General features: G+C 53.6%; 1 protein-coding gene across 3 annotated transcripts in view; it reads right to left on the bottom strand.

Moving 5' to 3' along the window:
- Positions 1–19704, bottom strand: part of NEURL1B (neuralized E3 ubiquitin protein ligase 1B) — a gene marked incomplete at its 5' end in the record, with an annotated part of 117338 nt that overhangs the window by 19699 nt on the left and 77935 nt on the right. The window contains one exon of one of the 3 annotated variants that reach the window (XM_084536137.1): positions 12174–12275. The exons of the other annotated variants lie outside the window; for them this stretch is intronic. Coding sequence (XP_084392263.1) covers positions 12174–12204 — 31 coding nt within the window. Of the gene's footprint in view, positions 1–12173; positions 12276–19704 lie in introns of those variants that run through there. 3 annotated transcript variants of the gene reach the window in all.

Genomic DNA, 19704 nt, shown 5'->3' with positions numbered 1-19704 from the left:
TCACAAGTGAGAAACTGTGGAGGGAAAGAATTTGTTTCTCTTTGGGTGGTTCGTTTGGTTAGTTTTTGTTGTTGTTTTTTTTTAATTTTACTGCGGAGCACAGCTTTATTAGCAGACAAAAGCTCCACGATGGTGTGCTGACAGCCGAGAGCCTCTGCTGGTTGCGGCCACAAGAAGCCCAGGCAGCAGCACGGCCACGCGCCGTCCTGTGGCTTCTTCCAAGCACGTGGCACCATGCTGTGTGACGCTCCCAGGGGCTTCTGAGCTGGAAACACGTGGAAAAAGGGATGCCAAATGTAGGGAAAGACCCGATGCACCAAAACGGGCCCACGTGGGGGCTCTCCCCCAGCCCCGAATGCTCAGGACGCTTGGTGTAACCGGTGCCACCGCTCCCAGAGCAGCGTCTTGGCATCCCCAGGCTGCTCTCGTTTGGGAAGCGGTGTCGAGAGCTGCAGGGAAGCCTCTTGTAAGCAGCGTGTCCCCCGCAGCGACCCGCTGCTGGCAGAGGAAGGGGAGCGCCCGGCTTCCCCCACGCCTCCCCGCGCGTCCCCCCGCGCCCGCCCAGCCCCTGCCAGCACATCGAGGAATTGGCTTCAGCTGAGCCGGATTGCACTCGAGATGTCTAAAAATAGCGTTGAAAATCAGCTCGGTGGCAGTGGCCAACGTCTCTGCCCTGGCACAGCTCCGCCGGGGAGCGGCGGTGGCCAGAGGTGACGTTGGTGGCACCGCTCCATGGAGGGCTTCCAGCAGCGGCACGCGCTGCGCGGCCCCCCGCAAGGTGTGCTCGCACCGCTCCCGGGGGACACCCGCATGTAGCACCCGTAGCCAGAGAAGCTGCTGGAGCCGGGAGAGGTGCTCAAAGTGCTGGTTCCCAACCAGGAAATCCTCTCCTCAGCACCACTGCAGTGTTTTTTTTTTAAGACAGAGCCCAGGACCGGCAAACCCGGTCCGTTTGGGGATGTTTTCGGCTCTGCCCCCTGTGCACGCAGAGCTCGGTGAGGCCAAGACAGCACCATCTCCTAACTCACCCCTTTAGGCTTCTCTGGGCCACCCAGCAAGGCAGGATCAGCAGCAGAAACTTTTAATGATTGTAAAGCACCAGAAGCCCTCATCTGGCCACAGGCAGTGCCACAGGGCCACACAGCAGCTCCCCAGCCGCGGGGCTCCTTGTGCTCAGAGATCCTGTCTGTGAGATGCTGCCATGGGGCACCTTACCAGCTCCAGGAGGTGCCCAGCAGGGAGGGGGTGACACCAGGACACCCTCCCTACTGCGGCCCCAGCCATGACACATCCCAGTCCAAGCCACTGGGCAGCCCCCTGTCCTTTGGCACGGGGACAGGAGTCCTGCAGCGCTCCTCCTGGCTGGCATCTGTGCCCCCGACCATGCCCATTGCTCCGTCCTTCTCATCTGCCTCCTGTCGACACCTAATTTCCCCTAGCTCTAACCACTGATTTGGAGTATTTTCTGCGTGGGCAGGGCTGGCCCACGGTGTTTGGGGTGGGGAGATGTCCTCCTCCTCTTTCTTGGAATTAACCATCCCCACTGGGGAAAGCCCCGGTGCAGCGCACGCCCCCAGGGTGGCGGGGGGCAGAGAAAGGACGGAGCTCAGCCAGCAGCTCTGCCCTGAGATCCCCCAGAGTCCTGGGGTCGCTCCCCAAGGAGTGCCACATTTCCACCCCACAAGGTGTGGTGAGCTGTGAGGCAGCATCGCTCCCTCCAGCAACTCATCCTTCATTTCCACAGACAGACACAAGCCAAAACTCATACTCCCGACGCCGGTGCTAGCCCCAGGGAGAAAAGGGTATGAAAAAGATAGGGCTTTGGGAAGAGCGTTGGCTTGGCAAGGCGGGTGATGAGTCTGCTGTGATGAAGGATGGCTGGAGATGCAACGGCTCCAAAGCGATGTCCTGGCTCGGCACAGGAACAGCAGCACAGAAAGGGAAAGCATCCTGGGCACTGACCCACTTAACGCTCCTCCCCACCACCTTGGGTTCATTTAGAAGCTGTTGGAAGGGCAAGAGGCAGGGAGCAAATCAGGGAGGGAAAATAAATGGCCACGGGCCAAAGGCACGGGGGAAAAGCTTCTCCCCCCTTCTGAAACTCATACCTTTAAGCTCAAAGGCAAACCCGCGAGACTGGCAAAGGGCTGCCTGACACGGCTCACCGACTGATCCTGACGGCGTGCCCGCGGGTTTCGGTGTTTACAGCAGTACGGGTTTTTTTGCACGGCTGTATAAACATTTACCAAATAGGAAAGGGTATAAAAAGATGTTTTGAAAATAGTTTGTTTGAAAATGCGAAGCGGTTTTGACCTCCCTGCAAGGAGCATACCTCTGCCCTCTCGGGATGGCCAGCTGGATGCTTGAAGAGGGTGGAAGAGATAGTAAACATCTCCGGGGAGCTTGGAAGCAAATTCTTGTTTTTGTTTTGCTTCTAAAGATAGCTTTTAACATTTCTAAGAGCAAGAGAGATTTCACAATAAACACAGTACCTTGAAACCCAGTTTTGAAACGGGGCTAATTTTTAGTGCAAAGGATTTTTCAAAGAGGAAAACGCGAGCACTCGGCTGAAGTGACAAACTCCAGCTGCTTCCCATGGGGCCGGCGTCTCAGGGAGAACGAGCTCCCCGAGGTGTTTTACCAACCAAGCCTCCCAGCATCCTTGTCAGGCAGATGAGTCTTATTCGGGTACCAGATCCCAAACTAGAGCAGAGGGAAGGGATTTCCCAGTTCATCCTGGGAGCCTCAGCAGAGGAGGGAGCTCAGAGCCGCGGGGATCGCCAGCCCTGGCTCCCCCATCACACAAAGGGGAAGGAACCTGCGGGGCTGTTAGGAAGTGCTGAGAGCCATCACAGCGCTTATTTGGGAGAAAAAGGGACTGTTTCGGCCAAGTCCTTAATTACAAACATCACACCAGTGAAGTTCTGAAGCTCGGTTCGTAATTACCGAAGCTCTCCTTGTTCTGCTCAGCGCCATCGAACTGCAGCCAGCATCTGTCAATCTGATTATGGTGTCGTTAAATGGGGGAGAAAAAAAAAAACGCTGTTCCCTCTCACCTACAAAGAAACTGTCTGTGCCTTGTAATTTGTTGCCTTCATAAATTTAATTTACTTGAGCTTTCCTTCCTCGATTTGGCTGGTCAAGTCAAACCATAAAGATTATTCATGGAAAAGCAACCATAGCTGGTTACTAGGATACAAAAAATCGCTCGGTACATTTCTCCAATGAATAATCCCAGCAGAACACATGCCAATTCAATAAATTATGAATTTCTCTTTCTCTTTTGAATAAACAGTGGGGTTGCAGAGGCATTTCTTGGAACCTTTTAAAATAAATTGGACCCTTAATTTCTATGCGATCGCAAAACAAACAGAAGCGATAGCCCAGCCTTGCAGGTGAGCTGCATCCTTTGTCTAGACATGGGAGTTATTTTGGAAGCAAGCAGGGTGCAAAGGGACAGCAGATCCATTATTGCCACTATCTGTGTGCCAACGCTGGCATTTGGCACGCTCACGTGCCTTTCCGGAGCGGGTAACGTAAGCAGTCGACTGAGCTCATTTGGAAGGAGACGTTCGTGTTTCAGAAAAATCTCTCGTCCTGCACAACTCCATGTAGGCAAAAGGTCTTACACGAAAGAGCTGAGGCTGCAAGGTGAGGCGAGAGAGACGTTTTCCTACATAAGGTGGCAGCTGCCGAGCCGGTCGCTGGGAGGCCAGCAGCCCCACAGCATCCCCACGGATCAAACACCGATCCAAGTGTGCTCTGACCACGGCTGCCCCAAAGGGTCTGGCACTCAGACCTTGCTGCAAACAACACCCAAAATCGGGGCATCGATTCTGGACACTTAACGGCATTTGGTCTTTCTCCGCACGTCTGCTCTCGATGCTCATCCTTTGGGTTTTGCCCCTCTGCTGGCAGCGGGCTCGCTGTGCCGGGCCCATTCCTGCACCCGTGTCCCCAGCCCTGCTGGCACACGGTGGCGTTTGCCATGCTCTGGAGAAACCCTGCTGCAGACTGGCAGGTAGAAGTCAGGTCCTTTAAGCACTTTGTGAAGTTTGTCCCCATGAACCGCCGTACGGCAGTGAGCGCTGCTTTGTGAGCCAGCACAATGGACACCGCGCAGTACCCCGGGTGATGCTCTCATCACCGAACGTGAAGCAACAGCCAGCTGGTAAATGATCTCAGGGTTTGGACTTAGAAACCCTTTCACTTAGCAGGATGAAGTAATTGGGAGTTTTGGACGACACGCTGGGGAAAGCACCGCCAAAGAGCCCCTCGCCGAGGCACCCCCTGGGCGCAGATACCGGCAGTGGCTCCAAGCCCACCCTCGTCCCCATGGGCCCAGCCCCACTGATGTCCCTCCCAGCGGGTGAGTAACAAACCTGCTCGTTAAGACCTCCAGTGACCCAGATGGCTCCAGTTTTCCCTATTCCACCAAGTCTCTGCTTTGGGATTAATCATCCAGCTGGCATCTGGAAAGCCCGTGCTCCGAGCCCAGTCCTGCCTCCTCCCAAAAACCCGTAATGCGCCGCAGCCCCGGTGGTCCCCTCCTCCTCCCAGCACTGCTTCTGCCCCCCGTCAGGACACCAGCCCCAGCAGATCATTTTCCTGCCCCATAAGGTCAGCCCGGAGCTGAGGCACAACGGGGAGCCCGGCCCCGCTGCTCCCACCAGATGCCAACCTCAAGCTCTGCTCGGGCTTCCTCCGTTAACCAAAACCATCTCCATCCAACCGTGCCAAGGCCAAGGCCCCAAGAAATAGCCACTTCCCCTCATTAGGATTTATGCTTCCAACCTTAGCATCGCGCCCAGCAGATAACTCCTGAACTCCACTCGGTGAGCTACCGAGCGCGTCACGCCGAGCAGCCGGTGTCCCAGTGAGACCACAACAGATAACAGGCTGAGAAAAGCTGCTGCCACGGCGTCAGTTATCGCCGAGGAAAGAGAGATAAACCTGAATGAAATTATTTCGTTTCTGCTGCCAAATGGGCTGTTCTATCTTTTATCTCCGGCTTGTCAAGCAGGGCTTGGCAGACTTCACGTTCACGTTATGGAGGAGGGCAAAAAATCAAACAACTGTTTTCTGTGACATTTGGAGACCTGATGGAAAACTTTCGCTCAGGGAAATTCTCTCTTGACTGCCTTCCCAGCGTTATTATACAGGCTACGAAAAACAGAGGTTTGCTTTTATGTGGCCTACTTATTTCTGCCATGTAGCTGTAAGACACGATGCCATCAGGGGTGCAATCACAGGAAAACAGGAGTCACGGACAAATGGGTGGTTAAAAGAGGACAACTCCTAAAATCCAGAAGTCTCATTATTATGTAAAGATCCCCAGCGAAACAAGAAAAAGAAACCTGTTATGTGCATGTACCCAACTCTACAAGCACGAACGCATCCATTTTTCTCCCTTCAAAGAAGCAGTAGCTCTTAAAAAAACCCTAAATGTGATTTCCCTGCTGTACTGAAAAGCTTTGAAACGCAGTTAAATGGCTTTTCTTTACAGAGCCTTCCTGGGTAATTCCAGCAGCGAGCAAGAAGTCGTTCCGTATGTTCCGATTCGGTTTCTTTATGCCAGTGCTGCGGGTGGAGAAAGGAAAAAAAGGCAGGGTTTTGCAGGAGCAGGGAAAGGGATGGGGTCTGCTCCTCGCGGTGGGAGACCTCTGAGCTGCTCCACGGCCAGACGTCTGAAAGAATGGGAGAAAAAAAAACTCCTGGGAGCAAAGCGAGCCCTGCTTACACAAAGCAGAGGAAGAGATCTCCCTGGACACAGAGGGAAAAACAAATTAACAGGCAAGAAATCACTTTCCCCTCCCTCCCTCCGCCCCGAAGCCCTGCTTCATCTGTTCAGGCACCAGGAATTGAATGTGCCAGCACTTGGGGCCTGAGCCCACGGGGCAGCCACAGGTACGGGGGGGTAGGGCTTTCAGGCAGATGGCTCCGTGCCAGTGATTCGTGCCTTTTAGCATATAGGGAATAAAAAAAAATAGAGCCAACCACAAGATGGGGAACAACGCAGAGAGAACAGCATCTCCTCCACACCAAGTCTGCTGTGGGATGGGGTGGGATGGGATGGGATGGGATGGGATGGGATGGGATGGGATGGGATGGGATGGGATGGGATGGGATGGGATGGGATGGGATGGGATGGGGAGGTTTGCAGGGAGGTGGCACGACCCAAGGGCATGAGGGCCACCAAATCAGGCACGTGGGCCACAGACAGGGCTGGCCCCTCCAGGAGGCAGCAGGCGAGGGATGCCAAGGGCAAGGGTGGAGAAACTGCCTGCGTGAGAAGGCAAAACAAAATATGGAAATGCTCCTGCAGGAAAGCTGCCTCCAGCTGCCACGGACAGAAAAGCCTCCACGAGACTGGACCTGGAGGCAGCTCCCTTCCCGCAGCCCCTCGGGCTCCCAGCTCCTGCAGTTGTTGGTAACCCCACGCGCATCTGCCCTGTGGGTACGGTCTGCAAAGTGCTCTGCCAGCTCTGCCGTGCCGCCAGGAGCCCCAAAGGAGCCACGGAGCTCATCAGGAGCCGGGAAGGTGCTTGGCGTGGTCAGCCCCGAGGTTTGGATGCTGCGGCAAGAAGCAACAGCAGGCACGGCAAGCCAAGGAGCTTGGGGAGCAAGAAAGGAGACGAACGAAGGGGACGAGGCATTTGGGGACTCAAGAAGAGATGGAAACCACCACAAGGCAGCTGAGATGAGAGCTGGCACGCATTTCAGGGGATCACACCTGGCCTCATCACGTCTCACCGTGCAAGCAGCCACCCCAGCAAAGAAGCCCCTGCTCATCCCCCTGCTGGGAGCAGCAGATTTGTTTCCCTGTTCCCCTCCCGAACCCACCCCAGTGCTCCAGCTGAGGAAAGCCCGCTCTGATGTTAGCCACCAACCTGCACAGATGGGCTCTGCAAGGAGTGGGATGCTGACGAGAAAGAAAATGTTCCCTTTCGAGGCAACCTGTGCAGAAGGACAGCGGCTGTCCGAAAGTGCAGCTAAGGAGGAGCAAGGTGCTTATCTTCATTCCTAACTGAGAAGTCACTGAACGTGGTGCGCGAGGAGGATCCTTACTAGAATGGGAAGAAAAGCACGGCATAAGCTGCCGAGTGACTCATCCTTTTCATGTCAAGTAAACATTAATGCTTGCACATTCAGACCTGACTGCCTAAAATTAAACACCTTAAACACACTTAAGCACCTCCATAGGTTGTCAGGTTTTATTGTGCTGAGAAGCAGCAATTTCCTTTGCCTGCGGTGAGGGCTCTCCAAGAGCTCTGCCTGCAACCACAGGCTTAGGTGTGAGGTGGGAAGCTGCACCGGGGTCAGACGGTGACGCGCAGCTCCCTCTTACCAGCGGCAATTATCCGGGGAAATAAAAGAGGAGAAAGTGCCGTTTACTCCTACCTCTTCGTAACGCAATTCCTCTCTAAACAACAAAAGAGAAGCGAAGGCACCTGGACACCACGGTGCAGCGTGAGAGCGTAAGGAAGGAGCGCACAAAGCTCCTTAAAGCTCTCGCCTTAATGACACACTTGGCAGTGCGCTGCGTGTGTCTGACAGCGCAACCGGCCACGGGGCATGACACACAGCTCCACTTAGCACTGCCTTCCACAAGAGGTGATGTCTTCCCGGGCTCGGGTGCTGCTGCTTGTACGGTCTCAGCAGCCTGGATCCAGTGGCAGGGCTGAATTAATCACGCCAGTTGGCTGTGGCACATTTTTGGGTATGTGCTGCGCAAGGCTGGTTAAAGATAGTCCTCGGGATACGATCAGGCAGTTCCAGCCCTAAATCACCGGGAAGGCTAAGCGGTTTCACAGGTTTCCTTCTGAAGAGTGGAAAAGCAGAAAGCTACAAAAGAAGCAGTGAATTAATCTCTTTTTTGCACTTCTGCGACCTTTTTCCTGGAGATGCTTCACGTCTGCATGTTAATTAATGAACTCTCCTACACCCATGTGAGCCGAGCAGCGCTGCCTGCCTCCTTTAAGCACAAGGCACCGTATGAGAAAGATGCTCAGGGGTGACGCAGGGAGTCAGCAGCAAAATCAGTGACAGACTGTAGAAAGCTCGACTCCCAGACTGAGAGAGGCAGGAAAGCAGGCAAAATGGGGCTGGTACCGAGGCAGGATTAACACCTGCAATCTTGGAGCTGAACCAAAGGCAGAGCAGAAACTGGTCTGCACAGATATCTTTTTCACTCAAACCAGAACAACCTGAAGTGTTATTTTGTAGTTTTGTTGAGGTCAAACTGGAACCAAACCAGAAACCTTACCGAGCTGATTCCCTGCTCGCAACGCCGAGAACTCCTCCTACAGTGGATCACAAGCAACTAAAGGGGGAGCGGGGACGAGGGAAGAAACCTAAATAAAAATGCTTCTTGTAAATGTGATTTTACCCCCTGCAAAAGGCAGACAGGTCCCTTCCCGCTAAATGGACTTCATCACTCCTCTCATTCAAAAGAAGTACATATGTTGTGACAACAGGCATCAGGATACTGAAAAGGACACACAGAAATGTCAGCTTTTACCCTCAAAAATCCCGCTGCCCTGGCCCTCGCCGTGTTGCAGCTGATTGAGAGGTGCGAGCATCAGCCCGAGAAAGGTCAAAACTCGGGATTTCTGGCTTGCTGAGAAAGGGTTAATTATTAAAAGCATCGCTCGCAAGAATGCAAAATAATTTATAGAAAATCAGAAACCGAAGCCATTTCTCCCAGAACAAGCCCCGTTCTCCCCCATCCTTGCCAGACCCAAATGCCACTCATACTTGGTATTCCTTGCAGTTGTGAGGAAGGCAGTGGGAGAAGCGCTGCAACCAGATCCCAGCCGGATTCTTAAAAGGGAATTTGGCTCCTTTGTCAAATACCAATGGCCCTATTTGGGCCAGGATCAACAACTGCATCCCAACTGCAAAGCCCTTTGCTCACGCCCTGGCCGGCGAGTGCCCCCTGCCCTCCCGCAGCTGTCCCCTCTGTGCCACCAGGCCACTCGGCTTCCCGACGCTCCCTAGATGTTCCTCCTTGCTATCTCCTTCCAGCCCCAGCCCCATGTAAGGGCTTCTCCGGGTCAGGGGAATTTTAACCTCTCCCAGCCTGCTTGTCCTCAAGGACCGCGGAGTCTCCTGCCCTCGTCCAGCCGCCAGCCCTACAGGAGGGAAGCGATCGGCACGGAGAAATTCGCGCCACCCACAAGGGCTGGGGCGCGGAGGGGAGTTGCTCATCAACGAGCTGGCCCAGGAGAGCAATTCCTGTATGGGGCCGTGATAAAGCATCCAACGGGGGCCATACAACGCAGTGCACCCATCGCTGCCATCGGCCCGGCCCGCAGGCTGGGACACGTCCACATCCCCTCGTTTATCTCTCAACTGTAGGAGATAGGAAAGCAACGCGCCTCAATACCCCAAATTTGCTCTTGCCCAACCACCCGCCTGCAAAATGAGCGTGAACAATGGGCAGGGGGGTGAAGGAGAGGGAGGCAATAAAATCAATAAAAGCTCCCGGCCTGGGCTCCCCAGGGAGCTGCCGGAGGGCGAGGAGCGGCCAGCCTGGTGGGGACATGTCACGTCCCGCAGTAGCGACTTCCAGCAGCACCTCGGGGCCCGGTGTTAAGCACATCTGACACATCTCGGCTCCTTTCCACTCCAGTGCCTCCTCAACCGGTTCAAATATAGAAGCTGCCTTTCATTAGCCCCGGCCTATTACTCATTTCAATGCCACCCTGGGTAGAAACCTCGCTGCTAATTTGACAATGCCTTCACCCGTTGTGTGCTAACCATGAGATACTTGGCAAGCGCGGGGTTCCCAAGCTCCCGACACAGATTTCTGCCCCGTCGATGCTGTGTGCTCCGCTGCCATTGAATGGAAATGTGGGCAGAAAGGATTTAAAGATGCAACGAGCGCCGAAAGCCTCTTTGAATAAATCTGTATGTAAAAATGAGTTGAACGGCGCTCAACAGGATTTAAAAATTAATTCCACTGTTTGAGGAGAGTATTTACATTTATATAGAAAACCTGAATTGTTGATTGTTCGGCTTTTTCAGGAGCCTAAGGATGAAGGTCCCTCCACACTTCCTCTACATCTGATCAGAAAGGAAAGGCATTTTCCACCTTCAGCTATTTATGGTGAACAAAACAACAAAAGGGGAACGACATCTGTAGGTTTCTACAGTTAATCATCTTAACGCAACAGGTAGGCAAATACTAGTTTGGGGGAGTTTTATTTTTGTTTATAAATAACCCACTGACGCACATAGGGCAGGGGAGAGCAATTCCTTTGTCAGCTGAAACAAGAGTGAAAATGCAGTGCTCAGTCTGCCAGGGTGAAAAAGAAAAGGTGCGCTTTGGACAAAAAAAAAATAAAAAGAAAGAAAGAAAGAAAGAGGAAAGACTTAATTCTGATTGATTATCTTTGAGTAATTCTCAACAGCCATAGCATTTATAAATAGGATTTCATCCAACCATTCAGTCTGCTGGAAAAACTTTACAGTTTTCAAGATGACTGTTCCAAGAACAGCCTTAAACCTGCTTCCCTCCCTGATGACATTTGGCTAATGAAAGACAAACAATGTACCCAAGAAGATCAATATGAAAAATTGCTGAACTCTGTCCAACTAGACAAAACAGATTTATATGCTTTAAAATTGCAAAACGCCCGTAATCTTTTCTGCAGTCACAGGCGAGCAGCTTCTTTTGGCTATCGTTACCCCGTAAGAACCGAACACGGCTGAATTTGAGGAAGAGACACGCTCCCGGCGTCTTACAGCACATTAGCCAACAATGCTCAAGTGTCCTGCGTGGGTTTGCGCAATGTGACCGCTGTTTGCCAAGGGACTATCCCCAGCAAAGCAGCACTCCGAAGACGGTCTCCACCTGGCAGGACGGGACCGCGTATTTCTAGGCCACCAGAACACCGCTGGAGTTGGGAGGTCTGCATAAATCAAGCCTTAAGTTTTTTTCCATCAAACTTTTTCCTCTTTCTCGCCAACTTTTAGAAGCGCCGCTAGGAACTCTTTCATCGCACAACTGCGGTGCAACTGATGTCATCCCTTTTTTTAACTTCACGTGTGTCAGGCTGTGCAGAGGGAGGCTGCTGAGGAGATACCGCTCTAGCGACAGGCAGAAGGGCTGGTACAACTCAGCCTTCTGTAAAACAGCTCGCGGCTAGATCCCATGGCCAGCAGGCACAGGTATTTTGTCTTTGGGAAGGTCTAGCCTCACCAGGGGAACCTCCCCTGACCAGAGGATACAGCCCTGGCTCTCTCGGGTTTTTTGCATACGTCCCTTGACATTGCCTCCAGCTGAAAAGCTGCCCCACGAAATGAATTTGCTCCAAGGTCATGCACTCCTTACAGTGCCGGTTTGTGAGGTATTTAAAAAAATGCAAACTTCCGTATTGTGAAAGTAGCAGATTTCCCATTTACACCCAATGGAAAGCAGAAGATGCATGAGCTCGCGACTAAAAATCGAACCACAGGTTCACAGCAAACCCGCAAGCCAGAAGCTTTCTTTTGTGCCTTGCGGGTCCCCAGTACCCTCTCTTTGCAAAGACAAAACACGGCACATCCAAATGCAAAGCCATTCCCCTCTCTATTCCTATATTCAGCTCCCTGGCTGCTTACAGGGCGGCATGTGTGTGCGCGTCCAATAGGTCCCCGTGCCCCTTCAACTAAGTTTAATAATACCCTTTTCATTCAGGGGAGCCCGAAGTACAAAGGATGCAAGGCAGGAGCTCCGCCAGAGCAGAAAAGCAAAGCAAACTGGGCGAAGGCACGGGCTGGCGAGGGCTCAGCGATCCCAAACTGTTGAATCTCCAGCGGGCAGCTGCCTCCGTGATGCACGGGAGGCAAAAGCCCAGCAGCTGGGAGCTGGAGGAGGAAAAGGGACCAAACACCCCAAGGGCAGTTTGAGCCCAGGGCAGGCTCGGCAATATTCCTGCTCCTGACCCTTTTCCTCCGGTGACTCGCCACAACGTCCTCCTGCATGAAAAAGTTGCACGGAAAAATACAAAAAGGGGAAGAAAAAGGGGGAAAGGCGAAGCTCGGAGGGCTCAGCGCGGAGGCAGGGAGGCTGCGGGAACCCCTCCCGGCGGCGCTCGCAGCATCCCCGCCGCCCACCCTCGGCTCCTGCCCGGGGTCGCAGCCGACCCTCGGCCACCCCCCGGCCCTCCCCTCGGCCCCGGCGGTACCTGGCAGCGTCTTGTGCACCGTGTTGCCCATCGCTCCTCCGCTCGGCGGCGCGGCGGAGCCCGGAGCTCCGCAGGGCCATGGACAGCGCCCGCCTCCCGCCGCCCGCCTCCCTCCCTCCTCCCTCAGCCGCCGCCGCCGCCGCTTCCCTCAGAGCCCGGCCCGGCCCGGCCCGGCCCCGCCGCCACCGCCCCCCGCCCCATAGAGCGGCTCCGCCCCGACCCGGGGCACAACCGAGCCCAACCGAGCCCAATCGAGCCCATCCGAGCCCAACTGAGTCCCCCCGCCTCTCGCCGGGGCTGTGGGGTTGTGGGGCCGCCCCGGCTGTGAGGGGGGTGGTTGATCCCCGGGACCCCGCTTTGTGCCTCAGGGAGAAGCATAAATTGGGGCTGTGGGGCTGTGGGGGTGCTGGGGGTGCTGCCCCGAAGGGTCCCAGGACCGGGGTGCTCCTCGTCCCCTCATGGGGTGGCCTTGGGTGAGGCGCCCTACACCACCCCGACACGGCTGGGGGCTGAGGCCAGCAAATTGGGAGCCCACTGATGGCATGGTGACGAAGGACACCCAGTGCTGGTGAAATCAGCTTTGAGATTTTTCCATCTTTCAGTCTCAGGCATAAATCAAGTTCATAGCCCTGTTAGAGGAGTGCGAGGGGGTCCATTTTCTTGCTGACCCTACTGAGGGGTGATGCGGCCAAGCCCTTCTTTTCCGGCTCTGCCTGCTTGCTTTTAAAAGGGGGGAAACTGCAGTGTGGGGTCACGTAAATGCTGGCATTTCCCATGGCAGAAGTCACCTGCACAAGCTCTGTCATGTCCCGGGACGTAAAGTGGAAGGGGGGAGAGCCGAGCACCAGCAGCTCAGCGGCCTGGCAGAGATCAGGCTCTGATCTACTGCAGTTAAAATAATCTGGAATAACAAGCCTTCAATCCCTAGATCATGTTGAACGGGTCAAGCGCGGCTCAGGAGATGAGAGGGGGGCAGAAAAACCTAATTTCCACGATTTTGTGCCACCATATGGAGGTGTTAAACACGGGATTATCGGACGAGACACCAGCAGCTGTTCTTCCGAGCGCTTGCACCCATCTGCTGCCGTCGGAGGTTAGCATATGGCTCCCGCTGTGCCTGCCCCCAGCACCAGGCACGGTGCCACGGGGCAGGAGCCGGCACTGCCCTTCGGGGACACGAGGAGGGGAGCGACGCCACGCTGAGCACTGAGGGGAAAGTCCTCATTTCACTGCACAGCGGGGATCGTGAGGCTTTGCCTAATCCTGAGCGGTTTCCCTCAGCGGGGAGTGGTAGTTATTTTAGGGCTGAAACTGAGCCTTGGTGCCAGAGGGGTTCTCCGCAGCTGCCTGCAGGCTGCCAGGGCAGCGATGTGCCCTGCGTGACGCCACGTCCCTCCTTCCACACCCCATCCACAGCAGCCCAGAGGCGGTCGCTGCCTTTCCCAAGGGTGTTCCAGCCCTTCCTCCCCCCCAAAACGAGACGAAAATAGAAGACAATGACATGGAAATGCACATCCTTAGGACGTGGAGGCAGCCTCCAGGAATGCAACCGACGCTCCTAGTTCTCCGCATCGTAAAAAACGGGGAGTTTGTTAAAATAACCCGCTCCACACAACGCCAAACAATAAGCACGAGGAATAGTTTGGTGAGGATGACTTCATCTTCCCCAGAAACCACACTGAGAAAGTACAGGAGAACTGGGAGGTGGCACGGAGCGGGAACTGAAAGGCGATGCAAAGTCACTGCTCCGCCTGCAGAAACGCAGAGAGGAGCCAACTGTCCAGAGCAGGGGCCCACAAATGAAGGCTCATTAGCATGCTTAAATTATTTCCGCTCCAGCAAGCTTTGATAACTATTGACAACACACTTCAGTAATCTCTTCTGTAAGCCTGGCAGATGGCTGCTCCTCTGAAGAAATCCCCTTCCCTCTCTCACCCTTGCGTTGACCAAGGGACAGGATGACCCCCAGAGGTGTCCTTCACTTTAATACCTGCATTCTCACTCACAGACATAAAATAGTAATAGCACCCAAGCTCTTTCTTAGTGTTTTTTTATTACTAGGTATTAAACCATTTTGCAGACAAGGTTAGTGACGTTATTCGTTTTTTACAGGTGATGAAACTGAGGCACGGGAGACACGTACAAGGTCACCCCATCAGCCAGCAGCAGGCTCGGGAGCAGAGCTCTGCAACGGAGCAGCCCCAGCCCCTTACCTGTGTTGGGTCCAGCTGTGTTGAGCCATGCATGCTGTGCTGCTGCTTCTCCCACTGTGTCCCTCTCCTCCCCCCTCCAAATTTGACTCAGGATAATACCATGCAAGAGAAAAGGATCCAAAAGGCAGTCTGTATTACACAGATGGATGTAAGACATCTACTTCCCAGCTCGCCTCTAAAGCTTACCGTGTGTGGATGCGCAACCCAGGCCTTTAAAATCTGGGACAAAAAAGAAAAGAGACAGATTTCTTTCTGAATCAAACATGGATGACTTCCACCTAGGGTTTGTTACAGACAGGGATCCGGTTCAAACCCTCCTGTACCCGTGTAAACAGCCCAGGCCTTTCAGGAGATGGAATGGGCTGCACTGAATGGTAACACATAAACATACTCATCAATGTTATGTTTCCAGAGATGGAAATTACTTCCAAAGAACAGCTAGATTTCCGCTGATTGATACCAGCCTGAGCTATAACTCTCCTTAGAGCATCAAATGAGTCGCTCTGTCTGTACAAACCCCTTGGGGGGCTTGGGTTTTTTTAGGATGAAGGACAATGTGAGTTGTAAGGTATCGCTGTTATCAGCTGTCAGCCTCGTGTAGCTAACAGATGGCAGTAAATAATGACAGGCTCGTCTCTTCCAGCAGCAGTGAGTTAAAGCACTGACAGCTCCGTCCATCTCCCCCCCTCGGGGCAGCGACCCCCCTGTGCCGGCGGGGCACAAGCTCCTGCCATTCCCAGGGCAGCTGCATGGGGGACACGACGGGGGCCAGCAGCCCCAGCTGCTGGGTGCTTCCCTCTCTCAAACCGTCTGGTTTTGTCTTGTTCAGAGTTTAGCTCCTCTGAAAACCTCTCTCATCCCATACCTACACTTTATTCTTTTGCCATCTTTAGAGCTTCTCCAAATCTCCATCATTTTGTGGAAGCCAGACCGTGGCTTGCAAACACTCGCCTGTGGAGTTGCACTTAGCGCTGCTCCACGGCTACAGGACTGTCACCTCTCGCTCTGGCTTCACACCCCTGCGCCTTCAGTTCTTCTCTTTTCTTTTCTTTGTGACTCTAAATCTGAACAGACACCCAGAGTATCCATTTCTGCTTCAGCCCCAGCTGTCTGGAGCTCTGAGACCACCCAAAGCACTTCCACTTCCATCACGTCTCACCCCAAGCTCTCCCTCTCCTTCTCCTACTAAGCAGGAGCTCCTTGGGAATTGTCAGCGACTGCAAACAAGAAATACCCTGGAAAAATATGTGAGTTGACTCCATGAGCCCACAAGGCTCTTCCAGCATGCAAATGCCACCACACCTAGAAGAGCAGGGAACAGGACACGGTCCCTCTGAGGCACACGCTGGTGACATGGGACACACCTTCTTCAACAAGTATGAACACACCAAGCAGCACCACAGAAAGAATTGCTTTCCTACTGACACAGGCACAGCAAAAAGCTTGTTTTTGCAGCTGTGCTGCATGGCACTACGTGCTTCCCCCTGCACAAATCCCACTCCTGCTGGCACCTTCGTGCTTCCTTCCCCCCGAGCTAGCGGCTCGGGGACTGCCCGGGGAGGCAGTGGGTCTGACTGCTAAATACAGATCTCTCATCTCACAACCTCCCAGCCTCTGCACCTCACCTTTGGGATGAGAGTACTAACGAGCCTCGCTCCTACTCAGAGAGGAGAATAAATAAAAAAATTGAATTCCCATAATCCACGTTTCGGGAGGTATTTGGTTAGGAGGGATGCATGTACAGAGCGTCCTCCGGCACGGCGCGAAGCCGTCCTGCCACCCACACGTTCCAACTGCTGCAAGCAATTGCTTTCCTCCCCTGCTCTCAGCGCTAGCACAGGATGCACAGGGTCCCCACAGGTCACACAGAAACTGGCTTTTACTTTTCTTTTTTTTTTTTCCCTTTAAGAAATCAAGGGAAGCAGAAGCTTCCAGCGTGACAGTAGGAAAACATGCACCTTCCAAAGAGCTTCTTGAACTGGCCTTGACTGCTCAGCAATTGAAGCTGTTTCCTGATCCGAGCCCTTACTGCCTGCTGAAGATTTGGCTGCCGTGAGGCTTATTTACCCAAAGCTGGGGAGATTGAAGCACATTTTCTGGGAGACAGGGCGGAATGGTGTTGGGGCAGAGGTGACCCATGGGATCTGACGCAGAGAGGGAAATGCAGCCCGCAGAGCTGGACCCATCCCGTGGTCAAAAAAACCCTCTGAGGCTTCAGAAGCTGCAGTGCCCATCTGCCCTGGTGGCATTTCTGTATTCAAAATGCAGAAGCAGCTCTGATATGTGCCAGTCGTGCAGCATATGGAAGAGTAATCTCTGACAAGAAGCCGGAGAAATCCTCAGCCAGAGAACATGTGGGCATCGCTGGCAAAAAGGACCCGGCGATGGATTCCTTGGCTGCAGGAATTGCAGCCCAGGCAGAGAGAGGAAACGGTGACACCATGTGCGGCAGGGCTCAGTACAGAATCACCTGCACGAGCCACATCCCAAACAGCTTTGGTACGAGCAGTAGCATGGTCACCAAGCAGAGGCAGACATACGGGGCAGAAGTCAGGGTTGCAGCGAGGATGATGAGGCTGCAGGGAGGAGCGAGGAGCAGCCAGCGGGGAGGAAGCATCAATGGGGAGACCCGGGGAAAGCATCTTTTCTGGGAAGAGTGCGGCTGGTTGTTCTGCTGCGCTGTCAGTCCCTGTAGAAGAACGGTGCTTGCTGTCCGGGGAACCAGAAAGCATCAGCCGTGGGTCGTTCCCTGCCCTTTGCACGGGGCATAGGGAGATGAGGGACCCGTGGCCATGACCCCGTGGTCCCAGAGGCACCAGCTCTGCTGGGAGATGCTCCATCTGCGAGTCCCAGACGAATGCCCTTTCCTTCGCCGGGGGCGGCGGGTGGGTTGGGCCCATGTAAGGAAGAATTTCCAATTTAGAAACGAACAGAGGCAGTTCCTATTATTGTTAGTGGAATGTCAGCATCTCTGGTCCCAAGCACCACTGTCAACAAACACGCTCACAAATGCTCCTTCAGCATCAGCCAAAATAAAAATACCCCCCCCATTTCTTTCAAAGAAAGCATCTCGAGCTCAGCATTCGCTACACACATAACAAGCCCTCATTTTTCTTTTTAAACCCAGTCTTGTCCATGTAATTTTAACATAAAGGAACTGGCTGTGGGCTGTGTTATCGAATGAGTCATCATTTTATGTGACAGTGTAATACGATTTGGAGAATTCTTGGCACGCCGGTGTGGATTATGCATTATAATCTCTTAATTTGGACTGCCAATGCTGAGCGGCATTGACCAGAGCAGGAGGGAAAGAGCAGGTTATCTGCTATGTTACAGCCCTCGCCCTGCTGCTGCTTGCTGGTGTGACCTTTGCAAGTGTGCTACCTGCTCCCTGCTTTGCCTTCCTCGTCTGCGAGGCAGAAATGAGCCTGTGCCTAGCAGCAGGGTAAGCTGATGTTTGTACGGGAGATCTGAGGAACGTTACATATGGGAAAATTATTATTTTAATAAGGGAAGAAAAGCAGAAGTACTTGGTTTTGGATGCAACTGGCTGATCTCTGGCAGTACGATGAGAAATTCCCAGGACACAGCCCCAGCATACCTGTCACAAGCTCATGGGAGGCGGTGAATGATTTTCAGAACCATGAGGAATCGGAAACGCTACCAGGAAAGCTGCTGATTTCCGAACTGCAGCTTTTCAGAAAATGAGGATCATTTCTGATAAACATTGCTATGCAGAAGATAAATACAGACCGTTGTGGAAACCCCTTCCCACACCTCAAATATTGCATGGAAATGTGCTCTTGACAAGCAACATTGGGTCAAAAACCCCAGACCTGGGAACAGCTATTATTTGCTGGGGGGAACAGAGGCAGTGCCTGGCGAAGGAGGAGCCGTGTTTGGCTCTCAGGGTGAGGGGTGATGAAGATGAGGGGCTGCCACCCTTGGGGGGAGAGGAAGCACGTGCGAACCGGGAGCTGCGGACACTCGTCCGCTCCAGGCAGGACTCAGAGTACCGCTGCTGGTTCACCCAGTTCCTCCCGGCAGAGCGGAACAGTTTGGGATCACAGTGTGCTCGGGAGATCCAAACAAATAAACCCAGCGCCTAACATCTGCAACTGTTACTAGCAACCCCCCCAGGCTTCCCATCCCCTCTGCTTTTTTTAAATGCAAGGCGGCCCATATTTAGCAAAGGGTCACGAGGCAGCCGGGAGGCCGGGTACCCATTTCCAGAACTTTCTCCATCCCTCGGGCCAGCCGCCTCGCCAGCCCATGACATTTGGCTTTGTCTGCACCATGCAGCGCGTCGATGGCCTGGCATTAGCCAGAAGCAGCATTTCTGGAAGGAAGATGACTTTGATGAAACCTAACCACCAAACGAGGAGTTTGGGGAGACTGAGGAATCCCCTCGGAGAGAAGAAAGCACCCATTCAGAGGAAATAAAACCCACTGTCTACGTTTGTTGGCAAGAGGGTTTCTTGTAAGCGTGGCCTTTGAAAAGCAGCATGCTCCTGCCAAGGCTGCTGTGCCAGAACTGGGAGACGTCTGGGACAGATAACCAACCTCCCCTGAGGCCAAAAGACCAAGTTTTCCCAACCAGCAGTGAGGAGAGGTCACCTGTGGCAGGCGAAGCAGGAAGACAGCTCCAAGTGGCCCCCGGGAGCAATTTGGGGAGGGGAGGACAAGTGAGAAGCACAAACACGGGGACCTCTGCCCGTGCTTTCAGCTCTCCCTGTTACTCATTTCCCCAGGCAGGGCAATGACTGAAAGGCCGCTTGGAAATGCAGTAGCTGATAATATTTTACAGCTTAAGAGCTCATGTAAAAACAAAACAAAGCAAAACAAAACAAAACACACACAAAAAAACACCTTATATGCTACCTCTGACATCTCCCAAACATGGGACAAACTTTTTAAGCCTTTACTTGGGAGTTAGTCCTTCGAAATGAAGGAAGAGGGAAGAGAATGGAGGAATGCTGGATGACCCAGAAAACTGTCAGGGTAAAAAAAAAATCTTTCACTTCTTGTTCAATCTTCTCAGTCCTTTCAAACACATTACAGCAAAAGGGAGCTGACCCTTGGTGGCTTACAGTTAATTTGTAAGCGTGAAGCTCTGTGCCCGGGGGATCCCATGCCGCTGTGCCAGCCACCCAGCACTAAGCCGTGGCTGGAAGGGCTGCGGGGCAGCTCTGCACGTGGCTGGCAGGGGCTGGGGGCAGAGCAGAGCCCACCAAACCCCACACTTCTGTGCAGCTGGACCCGTCACACCCGGGTTGTGCAGGGAATTGCGCACGGCCACCCAGCAGCCACGGAGAGAC

The sequence above is a fragment of the Aythya ferina genome, assembly GCF_964211825.1.
Source record: "Aythya ferina genome assembly, chromosome: 14".
Classification (NCBI taxonomy): domain Eukaryota; kingdom Metazoa; phylum Chordata; class Aves; order Anseriformes; family Anatidae; genus Aythya; species Aythya ferina.
Note: the sequence above shows the minus strand (reverse complement) of the source record. Positions and strands in the feature narration are given on the sequence as shown.